Source organism: Pelmatolapia mariae, linkage group LG4 (genome assembly GCF_036321145.2).
Source record: "Pelmatolapia mariae isolate MD_Pm_ZW linkage group LG4, Pm_UMD_F_2, whole genome shotgun sequence".
NCBI classification, from domain to species: Eukaryota; Metazoa; Chordata; class Actinopteri; order Cichliformes; family Cichlidae; genus Pelmatolapia; species Pelmatolapia mariae.
In genome coordinates, this window is record NC_086230.1 from 1033457 (window position 1) to 1055336 (window position 21880).

At 43.1% G+C, this 21880-nt stretch overlaps 1 protein-coding gene across 5 annotated transcripts in view; it reads left to right on the plus strand.

The window, feature by feature from the left end:
- The first annotated feature begins 689 nt into the window (after positions 1–689).
- LOC134625766 (potassium voltage-gated channel subfamily C member 1-like) overlaps positions 690–21880 on the plus strand; it is a 97094-nt gene continuing 75903 nt past the window's right edge. For all 5 annotated transcript variants that reach the window (XM_063471040.1, XM_063471036.1, XM_063471039.1 and 2 more), the window contains exon 1: positions 690–1383. In XM_063471040.1, coding sequence (XP_063327110.1) covers positions 841–1383 — 543 coding nt within the window. In that variant the 5' untranslated portion in view covers positions 690–840. The remainder of the gene's footprint in view (positions 1384–21880) is intronic.

The following is a 21880-nucleotide window of genomic DNA, read 5'->3' on the forward strand; positions in this document are numbered from 1 at the left end:
AACCCCAAAATAAGAGAAACACACAAGGTTTTTTTTTTCTTTTTTAAATATATTGTTTGTGATCAGTCAGCCAGAGTGAGGTTTACCACTTCCTCTCAAAGTCAGAACTGTAAATTAGAGAGAAAACAAGAGCCATGCAACAATAATTCAGTGCCACTAATGTTACTGGCTCTCATAACAGAGTGCATTCTCCTGCAGCCAGTTTTAAGTATGTGGTGGAAAGCTGGACACCAGGAAAGCAAAACTTACTAAATAAATGAAATTCCTGAATAAGGTTTGTTTCAGCAGGCATACAGAGATGCTAATGTCTAGATGCCCATCAGTATTTCAGCATTTCCAGAAGGAAAAAAAAAGAAGCAAATGATCACGTGCATGCTCTCGCTCTCTGCTGCTTAGTTCAATACATCTGATTTCTCTGCATAAGTACAAGGCTGCAGAGACCCACAGGATGAGAATAAGAGCAAATGTATTCATGTTCAGGTATTCATGTGGAGGTCGCGAATTCAACATCGTCAAACGATTTGAATCACACGAACTCAGTAAATCAATCGCGCAGGCAGGCAGTCAATCAGCGGGGAAACCTATTGATTCATAAAATCCGCATCCCACACATTCTCTCTTTCGTACATATACACGCGCCTGCAGATTCCCCCCTCTCTCTCTTAGAGAGGCAGAGAGGCTGACTCCTCCTTCCTTTCCTTCTCTCACTTGGCACTGTGTCTCCTTGTTGGCGGTACAGTATAACAGAAGCATACAGATCGCTGACCGACGGTGGATGGGGAAAGGCAGTAGCCGCAGCAGCAGCAGTCGGACGTACCGACCGAAGGATGCTCCAGCACCATGACTTGCTCGGCGTCAGATAGCGAGAAGATCGTCATCAACTGCGGTGGAATTCGACACGAGACCTACCGGAGCACCCTAAAGACGTTGCCGGGGACGCGCTTGTCTTGGCTGACAGAGCCCGACGCCTACAGCAACTTCGACTACGATCCCAAGTCCGACGAGTTCTTCTTTGACCGCCACCCGGCCACCTTCGCCTTCATCCTCAACTACTACCGTACCGGCAAGCTCCACTGCCCCAACGATGTCTGCGGGCCGCTCTTCGAGGAAGAGCTTGCCTTCTGGGGCATCGATGAGACGGACGTGGAGGCGTGCTGCTGGATGAATTACCGACAGCACCGTGATGCAGAAGAAGCCCTGGACAGCTTTGAGACCCCCGAACCGGATCCACCCGAGGACGACCCTGCACTCACCGGCGGAGCGGATGGCGACCTGAAACGTCTGTGCATGCAGGAGGACGGCCGCAGGGCGACATGGTGGGAGGTGTGGCAGCCCAGGATGTGGGCGCTGTTTGAGGATCCCTACTCCTCCAAATATGCTCGGGTGAGTGGCAAGTGTAACGTTCAATCTGTGTTCCCTTTTTCTCGTGCGGGCTCTGCAACTCATGCGTTTGGCACTGTTTTGGCCACTGCGCATTGTTGCGCGTAAAGGTTCTCCGGATACTGTTGGAGGATGAAAGGACGTTCAGTTCTCTGCGGGTTAAAAAAAAGCCACAGTGGTATACGTTTGATCTTTGTCATGAATCATTTTGCATGAGGATTGTGGCTCCTGCTGATACCATTTTTTCAGTGCGCATCAGCCCATCCATCTCACAAATGTTTCACAAGTGTGCATCCACCCTGAATGTCTATAGTACATCAGACATGTTTTTCCATATCTATTTCTTGTCAATCCATACTTTGTGAAAATTATTCAACAGTCTAGAGGTCACCTCTATGAATAAAGTGATCAAAATGTAATAAAGGAACGTCAGCTGTGCATCCTCACACTTCATCCTAGAGGTTTGTCTCAGTACATGTGTACATGTAGTTTACATAGACTTTAGTTTAGGTACTGCTCTTGCTCCAGTGTTGTTCACAACTGCTTTGTCTGTTTCTAAATGTTGTTGCCTCCCAGGAACTCACTTCAAAATGATTCAAATGTTCTGTCCTGACTATAATGAGTCAGAAGATCAGCTTTGTAGCTTATTTATACTATATAACACCAATGACCTACAACAGTAATCTCAACGTGCTGTGTATATGTAGGAGTTTTTATCACAATCAGAAGTCAAAGGCCCTAGAAAATAGGAAAGGATGCCCTTACAATCAAGCAAGAACTGAGCTGTCTTTTAATAGAAAGAGAAATATCAGAATGCAAAAATAGAATAGAATAGAATAGAATAGCCCTTTTTGGTCATTGTGCATGTACAACAAAACCAGCGGTACCAGAATAAAATATACACAGCAGACAGCAGGAATAAATAACAAACATGAGAAGTATTTACAATGAAGAGGGACATACACAAAAAGAAGAGAAAGGCACACATTTAGAACAAAATAGTTGTAAAGTGCTTGGAGAAGTCCAGAGAAAAGACTTGGTCTAAATAGAGTCCATGTGTGAGTAGCCTGAGTGATGAAGGATACTGAGACCATGGCTCAGGTTGGTGAGGTGGGTGGGCAGGGGTGGGCTGTGGGGGGATAGTGCTTGTTAACAGTCTGAATGGCCCAGGGGAAGAGGCTGTTAGTGAGTCTGGTGGTGTGGGACCTGATTGACCTGAGCTGCTGACCTGCTGGTCAAACAGGTGGTAGGGGGAGTGCAATGGGTCACCTGTGATGGCCTGGACCCTGAGGCAGCAGGATCTGGCGCTGGCCTCCAGGGGTGGCAGAGGACAGCCAATGAGTCTTTTTGGGCAGTTCCTGTTCCAAGTTGCAGCTGGGAGTAAGTGGAAGTAGAAGAGAGGAGCACAAAGAGACCACTAACAACAAATGGCCTTCTAACCTGAACTTGCAGCTGGTGTTTGTGTGGACACAGAGTACACGGGGGTCCACGTGGGACCACGAGAGAACAGGAGCTTACCTTCATTTTCAGTTTTCACTGTTATTGAATTAAATTCCATCTAAACTGCCTCCTGTTGAATCTGGTGCAGTTCTTAAATCCAGTGATTGAAAAAAAAAGATTTGTTTGACAGTATGACATCACAACATCATGGTGAAAAGAACTGGCTTTGATATGTAACGAGCTTCTTAACCAAGAAGCTCGTTACATATCAAAGCCAGATGAGAATATTTTGTGGAAGGTGAGACTATGTTAAACCTTTTGGCTGGCACCAAAGCAGTTTGAAGATGTTTATGTGCAGCTGGTCTGCAGTCTGCTTTTCAACACAGAGGAGAAACTATACTAGCTCAGGAGCTAGATTAGGTCACATTCTAATTGGAAGGTTAAGTGTGCGATCCCTGGCTGCTCCAGTCTGCATGCCAAAGTATTCTTGGGCAAGACACTGAAGCCCAGTCTGCTCTGTGGTGTATTTATCAGAGGGAGAAAGCACTTACATGTAGACAGTGTTTGGGTAAATGATGCGTTTTGTATAGAGTGGTGACTAGAAGGACGCTGAATAAGAACCAGGCTATTTACCATAAAGTGGGCTTTACTATCTAGAGTATTGTATTTTAAATATACTGCTTCTTTACCCACTTTAAGTTTACTGAACGTTCTGCTGATTAGAGAAAACTATAAGATGTCAGCAAAGCTATCTGATGGAATTCTCTTGGTTTTTATAGTGTCAATGCAACAGTCATTTCGAGGAGAGCTGCGTTGTGATGATTGATACTCTGAACTTTTTGTAGAATTAAGGCAAATCAGCTTCTGACAAATGCTGCAATGCACCAGTGCACAAACCAAAGTGGCTTGAGATTTAATTTGTAAAAACCACAGGTGTTGTTTTTGTGAAAAACTCAAGTAAAACTTGTTAGATTACTACAGTAAATAAATAATTTTTCAGACGTTATTTTCTCAAGCTGAAGACAAGGCTGCTTGATTAATTTAATCAAACTGTAACCAAGCTGTGGTCCAGCACCTTATCCACATGTGAAACAGCAATCAGATGTCTACAGTGATATAGGTGAACATTTCTATCAGTCTGTCTGCTGTATAGGTCAAAGAGGATCTCACTCAGTTTATGCAAGTGTTGCAGTTCAGAGAGGCTTGTTCCAACCCAGTATCCTCACAAAATACAGTCAAACAGAATGATTCTGCAACTTTTAGTGTAAGTGCAGGACACAGAGTGCCCTTTATGCAGAAAAGCAGGCAGTCTGGCTGTAGATGGTCCTCATGTCTATACAGGGGACCCCAGTTTGTGCAGACAAAAACTTTATACGAACCAAGATCTTTTCTTAACCATAGTGTTGCGTTTATATGTAGATATCGCAGGAATGAGGACCTTTGGATGCATGAAGTACCATAAAAATGGACAGGTCTGCAATGTAAATGGCAGCAAACGAGTGACTGAATAATGAGGGGTGATAGTACAAAAAAAGACAAGCTGATGTCATGGTTGAGGGAGTTAGGACAGCATCAGTGTGACAGTGGAAGTGACTTTGAAAGTGTTGCAGTCAATAGTTTTGGTGCCAGCACTGGGACAAAAAGATTGGGTTGGAAGGTAGATGGTCAGTGCAGCAGCAATACTCAGGTAAGCTAAAGTCCAGCTTCTGGCTCCGTGTTAGCCGATTAGCTTGTTTCAGGATGAAGGTTTAAACGTTTTTTCAAAAAAATATTTGACAAAGAAAAGCAGGACGGCATAAGTTGTTGTCCTATGGCGTCTGTCCCTTAAGTATGTGTATTATATTTGCAAAGGTGCCAGGTTTGCCCATTTCTGTCTGTCTTCTACTTCACAGTCTACATTGTCCATCTCCGATCTCGTTCTCTCGTGTCATCACACTGACAGCTCACTGTGGTTTATTACTGTGCTACATAATCAGAGATGAGTGCTATATTGCTTATTATTGCTATTCAGTCCCTTCTCACCAACCCTCCCCCCCATATCCTCTCACTCCCCCACCTCGTTCAACCCCCCACCCCCAGCTCTCTGCTTGTGCTATAGCGTAAGACTGCAGTCCCCATAGTAGCTGACTGTGCTGTAGTCTGCTGCAGAGTAGGAGAGAGAGAGAGAGGCACAAACAGGGGGAGGGAATTACAGAATGTGAGGTGTTTTTGGTTGAGGGTGAATTCAGCAGCAGAATAAAAAGAAGCAAAAGAGAATGGAGCCACTGCAATCCCCCCCCCCCCCCATTATTTCTTTCATTCTTTACTTTTTTTCTTCCCCCAATCTCTCAACAAGACAAGCAAATGCACACACGAGCTTCACTTTCACACACTTGCTAGGCTGCTACACACAGAGTTCATTGTAGCAGTGTGTCATTTTGGTCCTAGTACTTATAGCTCTTTCCTACTGTATTTAAGCCCCAAAGCACTTTCTATTATGAGGCTCATTCAGCTTATTCACACACATCACACAAGCACTTTTTTTCTGTCCCTAAGTGCTTTTGTCTGACATTCACACTTGGATAAATGCTTCAGTGGTTCAGTATTCTGCTTCATGGATAGATCCAGACCGGAGGAGCCAGGGATCAAACCACCAACCTTCAGACAATCTCCTGAGCCACAGCTGCCCGTTTTGTTCTTCGATGTTATTGTTATGTCAGCAGAAAGGAAAAAATAGTCTCTTTATGATGTTGTTCCATTTACAGCTAACACTGAAGATGTTCAATAAAAAGTAATTAGTAATAGTTTTTATTAACCTCCTATTTAAAAGTAAACAAACTTATCAACTTCTGCTAATGCTGTCATTCATCCGCTGAAGAATTGTTGAATTGTTAAGTTGATGTAAAAGTTGTGAAAACAAACCACTGAAACAATACGTGAGACATCCATGAAAATGCTGCAGCCTTATTCACGACAGCAGGTAGCTCTACTTTTTTGATTTGGCAAATTTTTTATGCTAGATTGTGTCGCTGATGCAGTCCCAAAGTTTATTTAGCCCTTTCACTATAGTGGTCACTACAGTGGACAGCTATGCAAAGGCTGTTTGTTGTGCTTGTGTCAGTGTTGATGGTATACCTGCACATAAAGCACTACATCGGACTCTGATGTGTCCCTCCACACTCTGCCACCCACTGGTCGTTTAATGTTACTACAGATGTATGATGTGTCATTGTAATTATTGTTATTTAACCCTGTCATGCATGAATTATGACCTCAATCAGGATTTTTTTTCATCTTTTCATGACTGAAGATGGATAAAAATACTTTAGAAAAAAAATCCAGACTGAGGTTGTCAGAATTCCTGGGAGAAATATTTACATAAACATTTGAAATCATTTTTTTTCCAACAGTGTGTTTATTTATTTTGAACATAGCATTGTACACATCTACCAAGCATAACAAAACAAGTAGCTAAACTTACATAAACTACAAGCTACAAGCTACACACACTGCCTTTATGCACATACCACCACATAGGAAAGGAGGAGAAAAAAACAGCAACAACAAAACAACAAAAACAACACACAAAAGCAAAACAAACAAACAAGAAAAAAAGGGAAAAGTGGGGAATAACTGTGTGCATCTCCCACCATAAATTATGCACACTCACAGGTATACGTTGTATGTAAATTAGAAAGTAGTTGTTCAATGTCAAGCAATAAACATATTCCCAAATGGACTGCAGAGGGCCACCTATGAATCCTCCCCAAAAATTTCCACCAAATGGGGCAAGTCTTTATTAGCAAGGAAGTTTTTGAAGGATCCCCAGATGCTATCAAAGCATCGCTGCTTACCCCTGATTGTGTAGGTGATCTTTTCTAAGGGCAGAGTAGATGTTAACTCTGAAATCCATTTACTTCTTCTCGGTCTATCCACCTCTTTCCAAGCAATGGCAATCACTCTCTCAGCCATCAGCAGCCCTGTGTCTAAAAATAAGCGATGTTTCCTTGTTATATTACAGTTAGCTGGATAGATGCCCAGCAGAAAAAGTTTTGGTTCTAAATGCATTTTTATTTTTAATATTTCTTCAGTGCATTGTTTCACTTCTTCCCAGAATTTCCTAATTTCAGGATACTGCCACAAACAATGGAGAAGTGTGCCCTTTTCCTCATCGCATTTTATACAAACATCCGGGATGGTACTGTAGAAAGCGCTATGTTTGACTGGAGTCATATACGTACACATTAACCAGTTGTACTGCAAGAGATATAAACGAGTGTTCACTGTTTGTGATTGTGTCCTGGCGCAAGCCCTCTCCCACTCTTCAATGGAGATGTTCTCCTGTAAGTCCTCTCTCCAGGACTCAAGCTTCTTTATGGACATTTCTGTAGAGGCAGCCACCAGTTCATTATAGATTTTAGAAATCAAGCCCCTTTCCTGGCAATCTTTCACCATCATTTCTTCAAGTGTTGATAGGCCAGGAATGGACAAGGACTGGTTTTGCTGTGTTCTAATAAAATCTCTCAGCTGTAAATATCTAAAGAACTGGCTGTGGGCTATGTCATGCTTGACAACAATTTCATCAAAGGACAGTAAGTGTTTATTATCCGGATTGTAAAGATCTTCTATTTTTTGTAACCCCCTTTCAGCCCATATTTTAAATCCCCCTTCACCCCGTCCTGGGGGGAAATGATCATTTCCCCATATCGGGCTGAATACTGAGAGTGAATTAACTTCATTGGGGTGAGTCTTAACTTGATGCCACACCGCAATCATATTTTTGACCATGGAATTCTTGGTGTTTCTTTTGAGTTTCTTAAGATTAGCCGAGTACAGGTAAATGGGAAATGGCAACTTCAGCGCATACCCTTCCATCTCTATCCACAGTGGCACATTCTCTTCTGAATAGTAAAATATTAGTGTTCTCAGCTGCGCTGCCGAGTAGTACCATAGTGGGTTTGGGCATTTAAGCCCTCCTCTGTCGTAAGGCAGATACAATAGAGATAGGCGCAACCTGGGGCGTCTATTCTTCCATAAAAACTTGATGAAGAGTGTCCTCAGTTGAGAAAATAAATTGCTTGGTGGTGGCAGAGGCAAGTTTTGAAAAAAGTCCAACAGTTTAGGGAGTATATTCATTTTGAGAGTATTTATTTTCCCCACTAATGACATTGGTAGAGCAGTCCATCTATCCAGAGAGTTTGAGACATCTTGCATAACTGAATTATAGTTGATTTCTATGATATCCTTAAGCAAAGGAACAATTTGGATGCCCAAATAGGTAAAGCTATTGACGACCTTAAATTGAGTAACAACAGAGGTTGGCATATTGCCGTACATTTTGGGAGGAACACCCTTCAACTGGTACGGGAGTATGAAAGGGAATCAAGGAAACCTTCGTTTCAACCTAAGATGCAGACAAAGCAGAGTTGTTCCTAAGAGCTTGCGCCTTGGATCCACTGTCAGGGGACACAGAGCAGACTTGATTCTACAGAGAGCACAAAATCACCTTTTAAGTGAAAGGATAAGACAGGTCCATTTCACTATAGATGCCCTCCAGATCAAGATCAGCCAGACTCTGCAGGAACTGGAAACCCTTCTACCCTCTCCAATCCTAGAAGAGGTTTACAAGTTTGTGGACAAGGCTCAGCGGGCCCAACACTCTAAAGGAAAAGAAAGACAACGCAGGAAATTTCACACCTTGCTTTCAAAAACCCACACTCCTCAGTCTGAACCCACACAACTCATAGAAGAAAACACACCTGAAGACAGTCAGGAGAAATGGGTAAAGAACTTTTCAGACCGGAATCTCACTGAACCTGAAAAGAAGGTTTTAGCCAAAGGACTCAATTTCGCCATTTCTCTGCAACAGTTGCCCATAGTGGACCTCATCACAGCCACAGAAACCGCCATACGGATTAATAAATTATCACAGACAGAAGCAGAGCAAATCAGGATGAAAGTCTCAGCCACCCTCTCCAGTGCGAAAGTCCCTCCGTCTAACCTCACATTACAAGAAAAGAAGGCCGTCGCTTCCCTGAGCAAAGACCACAACATCACTATATTACCAGCGGATAAGGGAAGGTGCGCCGTGGTCCTAAACACAACAGATTACCACACAAAGATCACTACTCTCCTCAGTGACAACAACACCTAAGAAGCTTTAAAGTGAGACCCCACAAGCAGCTACAAAAAGAAAGTTATAGCTTGCCTTCAAGACCTTGAAAAGGACAAAATCAGTGACCGCATTACATATCACCGCCTTTATCCAGGGGATGCCATACCCTGCATTTATGGACTTCCTAAAATCCACAAGGAAGGGGTCCCACTCAGACCCATAGTCAGTAGCATAAACTCAGCCACTTATAACATTGCGAAACACCTTGCTACCATCCTTGCACCTCTCGTGGGGAACACCCCACATCAAGAACTCCACCGACTTCACCGACAAGGTCCAGAAACTTACCCTGGATCCAGATGAAACCATGGTGTCCTCTGATGTAGTCTCTCTCTTCACTTGCATTCCCACCACGGAGGCAGTGGAGACTGTCAGAAAACGACTACAAGAAGACAGCTCCTTGGAAGACAGGACCAACTTCACACCCGATCAGATCTGCACACTGTTAGACCTCTGCCTTACCACAACATACTTCAAATACAACGAAGGCTTCTACAGACAAAAACATGGCTGTGCCATGGACTCCCCCGTGTCACCTATTGTAGCCAACCTTTACATGGAGGAAGTAGAAAGGAAGGCTCTTGGCTCTTTCAAAGGAAGAGTACCCAGCCACTGGTACAGATATGTAGACGACACCTGGGTCAAAATCAAGACACAAGAAGTGGAATCCTTCACTGCTCACATTAACGCCGTGGATAAAAACATCAAGTTCACCAGAGAAGACACAAAGGACAACTGTTTGCCTTTCCTGGACTGCGCCGTGCACATTGAAGAGAATGGCAACCTCAACATCGAAGTTTACCGGAAGCCCACACACACGGACCAGTACCTCCTCTTTGACTCCCATCACCCTCTGGAACACAAACTTGGAGTAATCAGGACCCTACACCACCGGGCAGAACATGTTCCCTCTAAGCCTGAGGGAAAAAAGAAGGAACACACACATGTAAAGGAAGCACTCAAAACATGTGGTTATCCTAACTGGGCGTTCATAAAGTCAGCAAAGAGGCACAGAAAAGAAGATCAGACACCAGCGAGAGAGGATAAGAAAGACAGACGCAACAACGTTGTCATCCCCTATGTAGCCGGTGTATCAGAGAAACTCAGGAGAGTTTTCTCCAAGCACGACATCCCAGTGTACTTCAGACCCAGCAACACACTCAGACAGAAACTGGTTCACCCGAAAGACAAAACTCCAAAACACAGACTTAACAACGTGGTGTATGCTGTACAGTGCAGCGAGGAATGCCCAGACCTCTACATCGGAGAGACCAAACAGCCACTTCACAAGCGCATGGCACAACATAGAAGAGCCACCTCCACAGGACAAGACTCAGCAGTCCATCTGCATCTTAAGGATAAAGGTCACTCTTTCGAGGATGCCAATGTTCACATTTTGGACAGAGAGGACAGATGGTTTGAAAGAGGAGTGAAAGAGGCCATCTATGTCCACTGTGAGCGACCATCTTTTTTTTTTTTTTTTTTTTTTTTTTTTTTTAACCTGTCCCGTTTGGTTCTTTTGCCATCAGAATTATTGTCTAAAGGCGAAGAAAGATGCCCAACGGATTTACTTTACCAAATGGACCATCCCAGCCTTGCCGTAATGGTCCATTTGATTCAACTTTTTATTGTTTATTTTATTTTCACTTGCTGAATACGGGACAGACTTGACTGGAGGAGAGAATGTGGAGAAAGAAAGAGGGAAAGAAAAAAACCTGAGAAGAGGGACGGGGAAAAAGGGCAAAAAACAAAAACCAACAGAATAAGCAGACAAAAAATACATATATCGATCACCCGGATCACCTGTTGAGAAAGAAAAAAGAAAGCAAGCAGGAGAAAACGAGAGTAATAAACAAGATCACAATGATATATGAGAATATGACAGTAAATACTAAATATTAAACATTATTGTGCAGCACGTGAGATCGACAGCGCACAGTGTGCTTTGAGGTAGGAGCCAAAAAGGGTGTAATTTGTGTGTGTGATCACCCGTGTGTACACCTGTGAGCATGAACGCGCTTGTTTTTAAAAGGTTCCTTCATGTAATGATCTGCTAGAGGGTGTGGGGGGCCACTGCCCCGACCTCCAGGGCATGAAGCAGGTATGGAGGAGATCAAGACTCCAGACATCCAGAGGCCCCCAGAACACAAGAGACCAAGGAAGACCAACAGAGGGGCAGCCGCGCCACTATCCCAGAAAGAGCTGAGGAGAGTCCCAGATGAGGGGTCACTCAGCAGCCGCGGAGCAGAAGCCAGGGGGGGTTGCAGTGACGTGCCCGTGAGCTCCGCCGGCAGCCAGCTGTGCCTGAGTGGCCGAGCCCCGGGCCGTGAGGCCGAGGGCACCCCATCCCCAAAGTGGCCCGAGCGAGCCCCAGGCTCCAGGCCCCAATAAGCAGCCGCCAAGGAGTGAGCCGGTGGGTACCTGGGCGCCCACCCCCGGAGACAGAGAACCACCAACGCACCGATGTCTGAGGGCGTCCGCCACCGGCAGGGGAAGTGGTGGGGGGAGATGGGCCTCCAAACCTTGGAGGGCCTGAGATGTCCTCAGAGAGGTGGCGTCTGATACCCAACCTGACATATAGACACAGACAAACAGGCACACACAGATACAAACATCTATTCCCACCCTCATGCTCTCATATACAATTGCTCAACACTCACCCAACGTGGAGACAGACATAGAGAGACGCTGTACACACAATCACACTCCCCAAGCGTACTCTAAGCCCCGAGTCTAGGTACCCTTGCCCCTGGAGGGGGAAACTGCACCCAGACTCAGGTTGTGTAACCCTTTTCCCTGCGGTGGGGAGAAGCAGACCGCCCCGACTCCGCAGCAGCAGGGAGGCCCCACACACCAGACCCCAGTCGGACGGCCAACTCCTCCTCCTAGCCCCCCTGCTCCAGCAGGCCGCAGAGAACGGGGGTGTAGGAAGACTCCAAACCTCCCTCCACCCGCTCATATGTACTGTTGATGTATGTGTGTTCTAAGGTGCATTTAAAACCCAGGAGGGCATGGAGCCACCTGCCAGAGCAGCAGGTAAGCATATAGCCCCTCCTGCTAGCCCTCAATGTCTACATGTATTTAAAATTGAGAGGTGGGCAACGACGCCAGGGGTGAGGTGTACACCCTGATGGTAGTTTGGAATCCGTGTAGAGTGCCCACCTCCAAGATCCTATATGTATGTGTAATGAGAGTGTGAGTAATGTGAATGTCTAAGTTGTGGGATAAAATTGAGGCAGAGGCAGCCAGAAGGGGACAGAGGGGGGGGATGTCTCCTCTGCACCCTGGTGACACACCCCTACCCCAAGGCCCTGCATGTGTGGGTGATTGTGGTGGAGCGGGAAGAGGGAGGCCCGGAGCGGGAAGAGGGAGGTGAGCGACCATCTTTGAACAGAGGCGGTGGTTTACGACACCAACTGTCTGCCATCTATAATCCAGTTTTGAGTTCCCTCCCCAGACGCCTTAATGCCCACTCACATCCTGGGCCATCTGACCTCAGGAATTCACATGATAGGGTGGGGCCAGGTTTCACAGTGAGCTCACCCGAAACCCTGGCTGATTAGGTCCCACACCCGCTTTCACACCTTGGCTCATGTGATTAGAGGATCACCAGGGGGTCCTTTGTCCCTCTTTGGGGGGATACTCCCACTGGGTTTAAATCTGGGACTCTCGGCCATTTGACCTTAGAACTGAAGAAGCTTCTCGGATGAGAGGTGAAACGTCTTCAAGCAACTCAAAGAAGTCCAGATGCTTTTCTTTGCAAACTCCTTTGACAACAGAGGTTGGGTTTTCCCGATCTAATTGGTTTATTAACATAATGGATGTTTTAGACTTATTGATCTTGTAACTAGAAATTTTACCAAACTCCTTAATCAATTCTAGCAGAGCCGGGATGGATTTGTTAACATTTTTAAGAAAAATAATTAAATCATCTGCATACAAGGCTAAGCGATGTTCTGTCTGTCCTATTGTTACACCAGAAATACTATCGTGGGATCTCACTGCAATAGCTAAAGGCTCGATTGCCGTAATGAACAACACTGGGGACAAAGGGTCCCCTTGTCTACACCCTCGATTTATTTTTATGGTTTTTGAGATATTATTGTTAGTCAGGATCTGTGCATATGATTCCTTAAAAAGTAATCTTACCCAATTACAAAAATTTTCTCCCAGACCAAAGCATCCCAGAGTCTCAAACAAATAAGGCCATTCCACTCTGTCGAATGCTTTTTCAGCATCAAGTGACAGTAAAGCAGTGTCCCGAGCCCCCTTTTGGTCATAAAGAATGTTCAGAATCCTTCTGATATTGTGGAATCCTTGTCTGCCCCGAATGAATCCATTCTGACCCCTCCCAATTATCTTAGGTAGTATTTCTTCGATTCTCTTGGCTAAGATTTTACAAAGTATTTTCAAGTGTCTGCATTAAGCAGACAGTTTTCACATTTATTGTGTGGTTTGCCAGCCTTTGGGAGCCGAGTAACTAATGCTCCTCTCAAGGACTGTGGTAAGGTGCCCTTTTGAAAGGATTATGTAAACTAAATTTCTAAAATTGGAGTCAACAGTTTATATTTAAATTTTTTATAAATTTCAATTGGGAGGCAATTGGTCCGGGGTTTTATTCCCGATTTAATACTATCGATTGCAGCAGATAATTCCTCGACTGAGATATCTTTCTCCAAAATAGCCCTAAGGTCTTCTGGTATATTGGGTATATTTATCTTATCTAAAAACTTTTTTAGTCCCGACTGGTCATTAGATATTTCTGAACTGTAAAGATCTTCATATTTCCTGAAGGATTCATTTATATCTGCTGGATCCACAATAATTTCTCCTAGCTCATTTTGCAGTGAGATAATAACCCTTTCACTCTGGAGCTGCTTGTGACGCCATGCAAGAACTTTCCCAGTTTTTCCACCCTGATCATAGAAGGACTGTTTAAGTCGCAGCAGACTGGCCAAAGCTTTTGAGGCAGAAAGTTCATTGCAATAAATTTTGGTGTATTTCAGGGGACCTTGTTTGATAGTATTCGTTTTCTAATTCCTTTATTTTTGTCTCTAACTCTTTTGCCTTTTGGAAAGTCAATCTTGCTTTAGAGCTAGTGATGCTAATTATTTGGCCCCTAATAAAAGCCTTAAAAGCCTCCCATCTTATGCTTGCAGAAGTTTCTGTTTTATTCATTTCAAAGTAGAGGCTAATTTGTTCATCCAGAAGCGAGACAAAACCAGGGTCCGCCAACCATTTTTGTTTGCAACGCCTAATCCTAGCATCTTTCACAAGCTTTGCGTCCTGATATACCAATGAGTTGGGAGCATGATCCGAGATTAGGATAGCCTCATAGGAGCATTCCTTGATTTTATGTCTCAACTCTGCAGATATCAAAAAGAAGTCAATTCTTGAATAGGACTTGTGTGCACCAGAATAACATGAGAACTTTAAAACGTCCGGATTTTCTTCCCAACAGATATCTATTAAGTTCAATTCCTTCATAATGCGCTGTATAGTTACCCTACTACGGGTGTGAGACTCTTCAGTTCCCGAGCTCCTATCTTTCACCGGATCTAGTACACAGTTAAAATCGCCTGCCACCACACATTTACCAGGAAAAGAGGACAACATAAGGAATAAGTTTTGAAAAAAGATAGGGCCGTCTGTATTAGGTGCATAGATGTTCGCCAAGATAATTTATTCATTTAGTAAGTTCCCTTGAATGACAAGGTAACGTCCAAATTTATCTTTGGTGACTTTACCTGGAGTGGTATACCAAAATGGTGACCCCTCTCGCTGGAGAGTTAAACGATGCAGACAAGACCTTGCCTCTCCACCTCCTCTTAATTTTCAAGTCCTCATTATGCATCAGATGTGTTTCCTGAAGAAACACAATGTTAGACTGCAAAACTGTTATTCTGTTCATGACTTGTTTAACTTTCTTCAGATTTTGTAACCCTCTGCAGTTCCATGATGTGATTTTGATTTTTATCTCACTAGACATTTCTTGTAGATTGTTATATTCCCCAAACAAGTGAAAATATATGTCAAAAAATTACAAAAAGAAAAAGACAGAAAGCTAACATAAATACTATTACTAACAACAGAAACTGCCCGAATACCCTCACCGTCACTCATATCCAGGCCTTTTAACCTGGATTTCCTTCCCCAGATGATTAAAGCTTCCAGGTAGCAATTAACAGTCCCACCAAAGAATGACACCGTGTAGCTGAACTAGTAGAGCTGAACAATCCAACTATTAACTATAACATTAACCATAGCCTCCTGTGCCACCAAGGTTAGATATTAAATTCTTATCTATTCATAAACACCCCTCTTTGCCATAGGTGAAATCACATTTCACATTTCAAATCAGATTTCTAAGCAAAACTAATCAGAAGTGGTCTGCTGGTTTGATTGAGTCCCACTTACTTGAAGTTGACCAATTTACATTTGTTGCAGAAATACGTTCGGCCTCTTAATCTTTTTTTTTAAATTTTATTTATTTATTTATTTTAAATTAGAAGACAGAAATGGGTATCTCAATAGAGTGTAACATGACTCTAACTGATAGAAAATGCACTGTAATACGCGCTATTAGACACAAGCATACATTTAACGTTATAGCTTGATCTACCCGAACCGGCTCGGCTCGATCCTGCTCCTCTTATTCTCAGGTCAGATGTTACCTTCTGCTTTGTAAACTTAGATCGCATCCTAACCATCAGTCCGACCCCTCTTTTGACTTGATCCATTTGATGAAGCCCTCCGCCTCGACATGGTTGTTAAAGATGAGGGACCGTTCCTTATATGTCACTATCAGCCGGGCCGGGGGAATGATGCCATACCGGAGTCCCATTGCGCGGAGTTGGTGCCTCGCCTCGTCGAACTCCTTCTGTTTCTTGTGGACACCTGCTGCCACATCCTGGTAAAACCTCACCATCTGGTTCTCGTACTTCTCTTTTAGTCTTAGCCGCTCTCATCACCAATTCTTAATCTTTGAAGCTGAGAGATTTCATTATCAGCGTACGGGGTGCAGGATTGTTGTGGGTTCTCGGCCCAACTCTGTGAGCCCTCTCCAACGTTAGTTTTGTACGCCCCAGCGGCAACTCCAGTGCATCCGGCAGCCAACTCTCCAGAAAGGCACAGGCGTCCTCGCCCTCCGCTCCCTCCGGTAAGTTGACCATCCTCAAATTGGAGCGCCTTGATCTTGTCTCCAGGTCCAGCAGTTTGTCCTCCAAATCTTTATTTTTATTTTCTAGGACTTGTACTTTTGTTTGGAGGGAGGCGACGTTATCCTCAGTTGTCGAAATCCTAGTTTCTGCTTCTGTGACGCGCTCTACACAGTCAGTAATGTCTTTCTCAATAGCGGACCTATGCCGTCAAACCTGGTGGAAAACTCGGTTTTCATGTTGTTGATAGCGGTCAGGATGATGGCCGACGTGGGGCAGGACTCTCCCGCCGCCATATCCTTGCTTCTGTCCGGCGCATTAACCTCTGGAGTCCCGGTAGCGTTAGCCTCGCCGGAGTCCATGGCCTCACTGCTAGCTGATGAATCCTTGCTAGCCCTTGACTTCGTAAAATCCGACAATTTAGCTTGGAGAGTTTTGTTCCGCCCTTGACTGACTTTCTTCTGTGTCACCGGCATAACCCTAAGTTTATTTGTCAAAATAGGGGTGATTCACCTACTCAAGTACAATATATTAACAGGATTTTGCCAACAGGGTAGCAGAGCAGGTTAACGCATGTCCGCTCAGCTCACCGCCATACTGGAAGTCCCATTTGAAATCATTTGCTAAAATTAGAAATATCTAAAATAGTTTTAAAGTATGGTAGCCAAAATACTTTCATGAATGTTTGACATATGACATGACACTTTTCTAAGTTAGTTTATAAATAAGCATAAATAAACAGAAAAGTTTCCTAAAACCAAATACTTGAAATGTCAAATGAGAACAGTAAAAATATCACCTGAAGTGAAATAGTACTGAAAAGGTGTAATACTTTGATGAACGAAGAAAGATAAAGTAGAACTCATGTTCTACCATTTAAATTGGCTTACATATAAGAAGAAAAAAGAATACTGATCATCATTAGTTTACATAATTCTCAGTGTTAAAAATGTCGACTTCAAATGAACATGATCTGTGAGACAGGTGGTCAGTGGATGGAAACTGGCCCAGTCGATTCTCCCAGTAACAATAACTGAGCCAGTTTTATTCACAGGTGAGCTCCATGTGGAGCACAACAGTTAATGCCTACAGGGTCTCAGTACATCTGCAGCAAAACAGTGACAACCAGGTGATGATATTTAATCACAAGCACATGCTTCAGCATTTTTCCAGTTCTCATTTTTCCCTTTTCTGTCATTTCAGTGTCTTTCATCTTTTTATAAACCTTTACCACCCATGTCTCTCTTTCTACATGTCTCCCTGGAGGTTTGCTGTGGTAAAGGCAATATATCCTCCAGGGTCCCTCTCCCCCCTCGGTGCTTTTCAGGATAATTCTGTGACAGAGACTTCTTTTTGTCTGTGCCACCTATCTGTGATGGAGAGAGAGTGAGAGGGAGGGGGACCATGCTATATTTCATGTCACGTCAAGAAATAAAACATTTAACCACAGAGGGATCTCCGCTGTGATCTTGCCTCGTAGGGAGTTAATAAAACAGCCAACGAACAAACACACAGACACACACATGCAAAAATAGCTAACTGAGCATGGGAACGGTGAGCCCATAGGCTCATTTAATACAGTACATCCATACATGCAGCAGATTCCTGCAGAATGATCTGTTGTGACGTGCTGTGCACGGAGTGTGTGTGTGTGTGTGTGTGTGTGTGTGTGTGTGTGTGGACTGCAGTATCTAACATCTACTGTCGTTGTTGGGATGAGTTCCTTTCTCCTTCAGTCCGAGACAGACAAACTAACACACACAAATCTACCTGTATACACACACAGCCTCACACATGCACACAGAACACAGTACACACACGGCTGAGCACACACACGAGACAAGCACAACTGCCAGCTTTGAGGTACACTTGTAAGCTTAACATATGGTTGTGATTTTCTGTAATGATATAGAATTCCTAAGGTACGCTCGTCACTGTGACACGTGAGCATACGTGACATACGAGTACTCTGTGAGTTGAAATGTTTAAATGTAAATGGGAGAGATAAATATCTTAAACCATATCTAATTCTGTCTCGTTTACTGTTTGCTGCTTTATATGTAATTCAAAACAAATGATGCTCTTATGTTCTTACAGTCCTATTACAAATAACAGAACCCTATAATCTGCATACATGTACATAGTTAGGTACAGACACAGCTCATAGACACTTATATTTGTCATGTGTTCAATGCTCTGTAGAATAATGGACTTGCCAACACCAGCACCATTAGCTCTGTCACAACCAGCCTTGAGGATACTTCATGTTTACATGTAAAGGAAAAGATGGTAACTTTTCAAACTGCCAAGTCTTAAAATAAAAAAAAATAAAATAAAATAAAATAAAATAAATAAATAAATAAATAAATAAATAAATAAAATAAAATAAAATAAAATAAAATAAAATAAAATAAAATAAAATAAAGATAAACCCTTCAAGATGACCACATTTACCATTGGAGGTAATTCAGAGTGTGGCACAAAAAGTGAAAGCTATTCTGGATCATTACAGTCCACTATACTGTACTTTCTAAAGAGTCAAAGCCTTCTTGGAATAGCTCTGTAAAATTAGTTAAAATATTCTGTTGTTGTGTTGCTGTCAGCATTATATATATGTGTGTTATTGATGAAATCAGTGCATTTTTATAACACAAATTATGTCAGCCAATGGTTAAGCCAGTTTGCTAGATTTCATTATGCAGACTCTGACCAGGAGGAGGTAAAATGATTCTCAGATTGTCCAAGAAAAGAAGGCAGGAAAGTTCACATATACAAGTCCCCCTTAAGCTGAAAGAACATGATGGGGATCCTTTTCCTATGGCTGCTTAAAGTATGCTGTTTAATATTAAATATTTGTTTGATGATGGGAAATATGTAAGTGTGACAAATCTTTTGTTAAAAAAGATACAATACTTTTAAAAGCACTGTATTTATGGTCCTGGAAAACAAATAGCGTTCAGCTCTATTATGTTTATTGCCGAATAGCAAAATATAAACCTACAGTGTTCTGGAAAGTATTCACAACACTTTGCTTGTCCCACATTTTACAGCCTTATTCCAAAATGGACACGCAATATCCTGTAATGAAAAAGTGAAAAAAAAATTCTTGAAATTACGGCTACCGATTTAGCCACCATGACAGAACTAGTGCTGGTGGAGGAGTTTAGAAACTCTGTGCCAGAGTGTATTAGAGTATATCTAAATGAATAGAGGGTATCTACCTTGCAGCAGGCTGCCATGTTGGCAGACGAGTATGTCTTGGCTCACATTACAAATCCGGCAGCATATGAGCTTTCCTCCCATTTTGATCCACACCAGCCACAGAGCCTATTTTGGTCAATGCTAGTTTGAGACCCAGGGTGAGGAAATTGTCTTTCTTCTGTCACAATCCTGGACATGTTGTTGCAGATTGTGAGAAACCAAATTGCAAGCAGCAGGCATTTGCTTCCAACTGGCAGAAAAAGTTAAGCTTAAGAAAAGCTGTTAATGATGGCTGTCATACTGATGGTCAGCAGTCTTGTGGCAAAATGTGTTTTTGGACGTGCCTCGACCTCTTCCCAGCTTGACGCTGTCACCTGCTACTGCCCCCTTCTGTGATACTGTACACTGTCACCCATCTCTTCAGAGGAGCCAGTGGTCAGCTGACTCAATTGAGTCAATCTCCTAATCAATTCTAGCTGGGTGGCTGACAATCAGCCACCCAGCAGTAGATGAGCTAGTGAACAGCTGCTCAATCAGTGACTGGACCAGTCTTGGGTTGTTAGCTTTTGTGGTGTATTCTGCTCGTGTTAACTAAGCTTGGTGTTTTCTTTGAGGAACTAGTGAATGTTACTCCCCTCATCCCCTTGCCCTTATTCTTGGGGACGTAACAAAATTATTGCAAATTTATTAAAACTAGCAAAAATAAAAATATAACATTTACAAATGTATTCACAGCCTTTGCCATAACACTCAAAAGGTTTCCACTGATCTGTTCGATGTTTTTATATCATGTTTTGAGTTTACCTGTGATAAATGCAGTTGATTGGACATACCTGTCCAATATATAAGGTTCTATATAAGGTTCCATAGCTTACTTTCTATGTCAGAGCACAAACCAAGCCATAAAGTTCAAGGAATTGTCTGTAGACCTCTAAGACAGGATTGTATCAAAGCACAGATCTGAGGAAGGGTACAGAATAATTTCTACAGTTTTGAAAGTCCCAATGAGCACAATGTCCTCCATCATCTGTAAGTGGAAGAAGTTTGAAACCACCAGGACCTAAAGCTGGCTGCCAGGCCAATATGAGCAACTGCTTGTGACCAAGAACCCGACAGTCACTCTGACAGAGCTCCAGTGTTGTTCTATGAAGGCAGGAGAACCTTTTCTGCAGCACTCCACCAGCCGGGCCTGCATGGTAGAGTAGCAAGATGGACACCACTCCTCAATAAGCTGAAGTTTGCCAAAAGATGCCTGAAGAACTCTCAGATTAGGGACAAAATTCTCTGGTCTCCAAATGAACTCAAAGATTGAACTCTTTGGCCTGAATCCCAAGCATCATGGCTGGAGGAAACAGGCACTCCCCATCACCTGGCCAATACCATAACTATAGTGAAGCATGGTGGTAGCAGAATCGTGATGTGGTGATGTGTTTAAGCAGTAGGAACTAGGAGACTAGTCAGATGAATGCAGCAATGTACAGAGTATCCTGGATATCTCTGTACATTGCTGGAGCACTCTGTCCAGAGCACTCTGGAGCTGGCAATAACCATCTCCAGAGTGATCTGGACTTCAGACTGGGGTAAAGGTTGTCTTCCAACTAGACAACAATCCTAAGCACACAGCCAAAAATAAGAAAAAAGTTTATTTGAAACCACTTTGTGAATGTTCTTCAGTGGCCCCGCTAGAGCCCAGACTTGAACCATATTGAACATCTCTGGAGAGATCTGAAAATGGCTTTCCACCATAGCTCCTCATTCAACCTTGAGCTTGAGAGGTTCTGCAAAGAAGAATGAGCAAAAAGTTGTAATTGCCGTCAAAGGTGCTTCAACATTCGCCCTGAGTTCCTGAAGGCTCTCGATGTTGTAGGGCTGTCTTGGTTGACACGCCTCTACAATGTTGCGTGGAGATCCAGGGAGGTACTGGATTAGCAGACTGGGGTGGTGGTTCCCATCTTTAACAAGGGGGGACGAGAGGGTGTGTTTCAACTATAGGGAGATCACACTCCTCATCTGCACAATTCTAATGAACCAACTAATGAATATTTTCAGGGCCGAGTACAATAACCTCAGTTTGATCTGAATTAAGAAGCAGAAAGTTAGTGGCCATCCAGGTCTTTATGTCTTTAAGACATTCCTGCAGTTTAACTAATTGGTGTGTGTTATCTGACTTCATGGACAGATAGAGCTGGGTGTCATCTGCATAGCAGTGAAAATTTATGCTATGTCTTCTAATGATGCTGCCTAAGGGAAGCATGTATAATGTAAACAGAACTGGTCCTAGCACTGAACCCTGTGGAACTCCATAATTAACCTCAGTGTGTGAAGAGGACTCTCCATTTACAGGAACAAACTGGAGTCTATTAGATAGATATGATACAAACCACTGCAGTGCAGTATGTGCTCTAATTGCTATACTAAAATATTATGGTCAACAGTATCTAACATTTGGTGAGAATTTCATGCCAATAGTACTTTTAGAAATATATTTACTGAGAAAGTTGGTGATGTATTCAATAATTATTTTACCCACTGTATAATATAATATAAT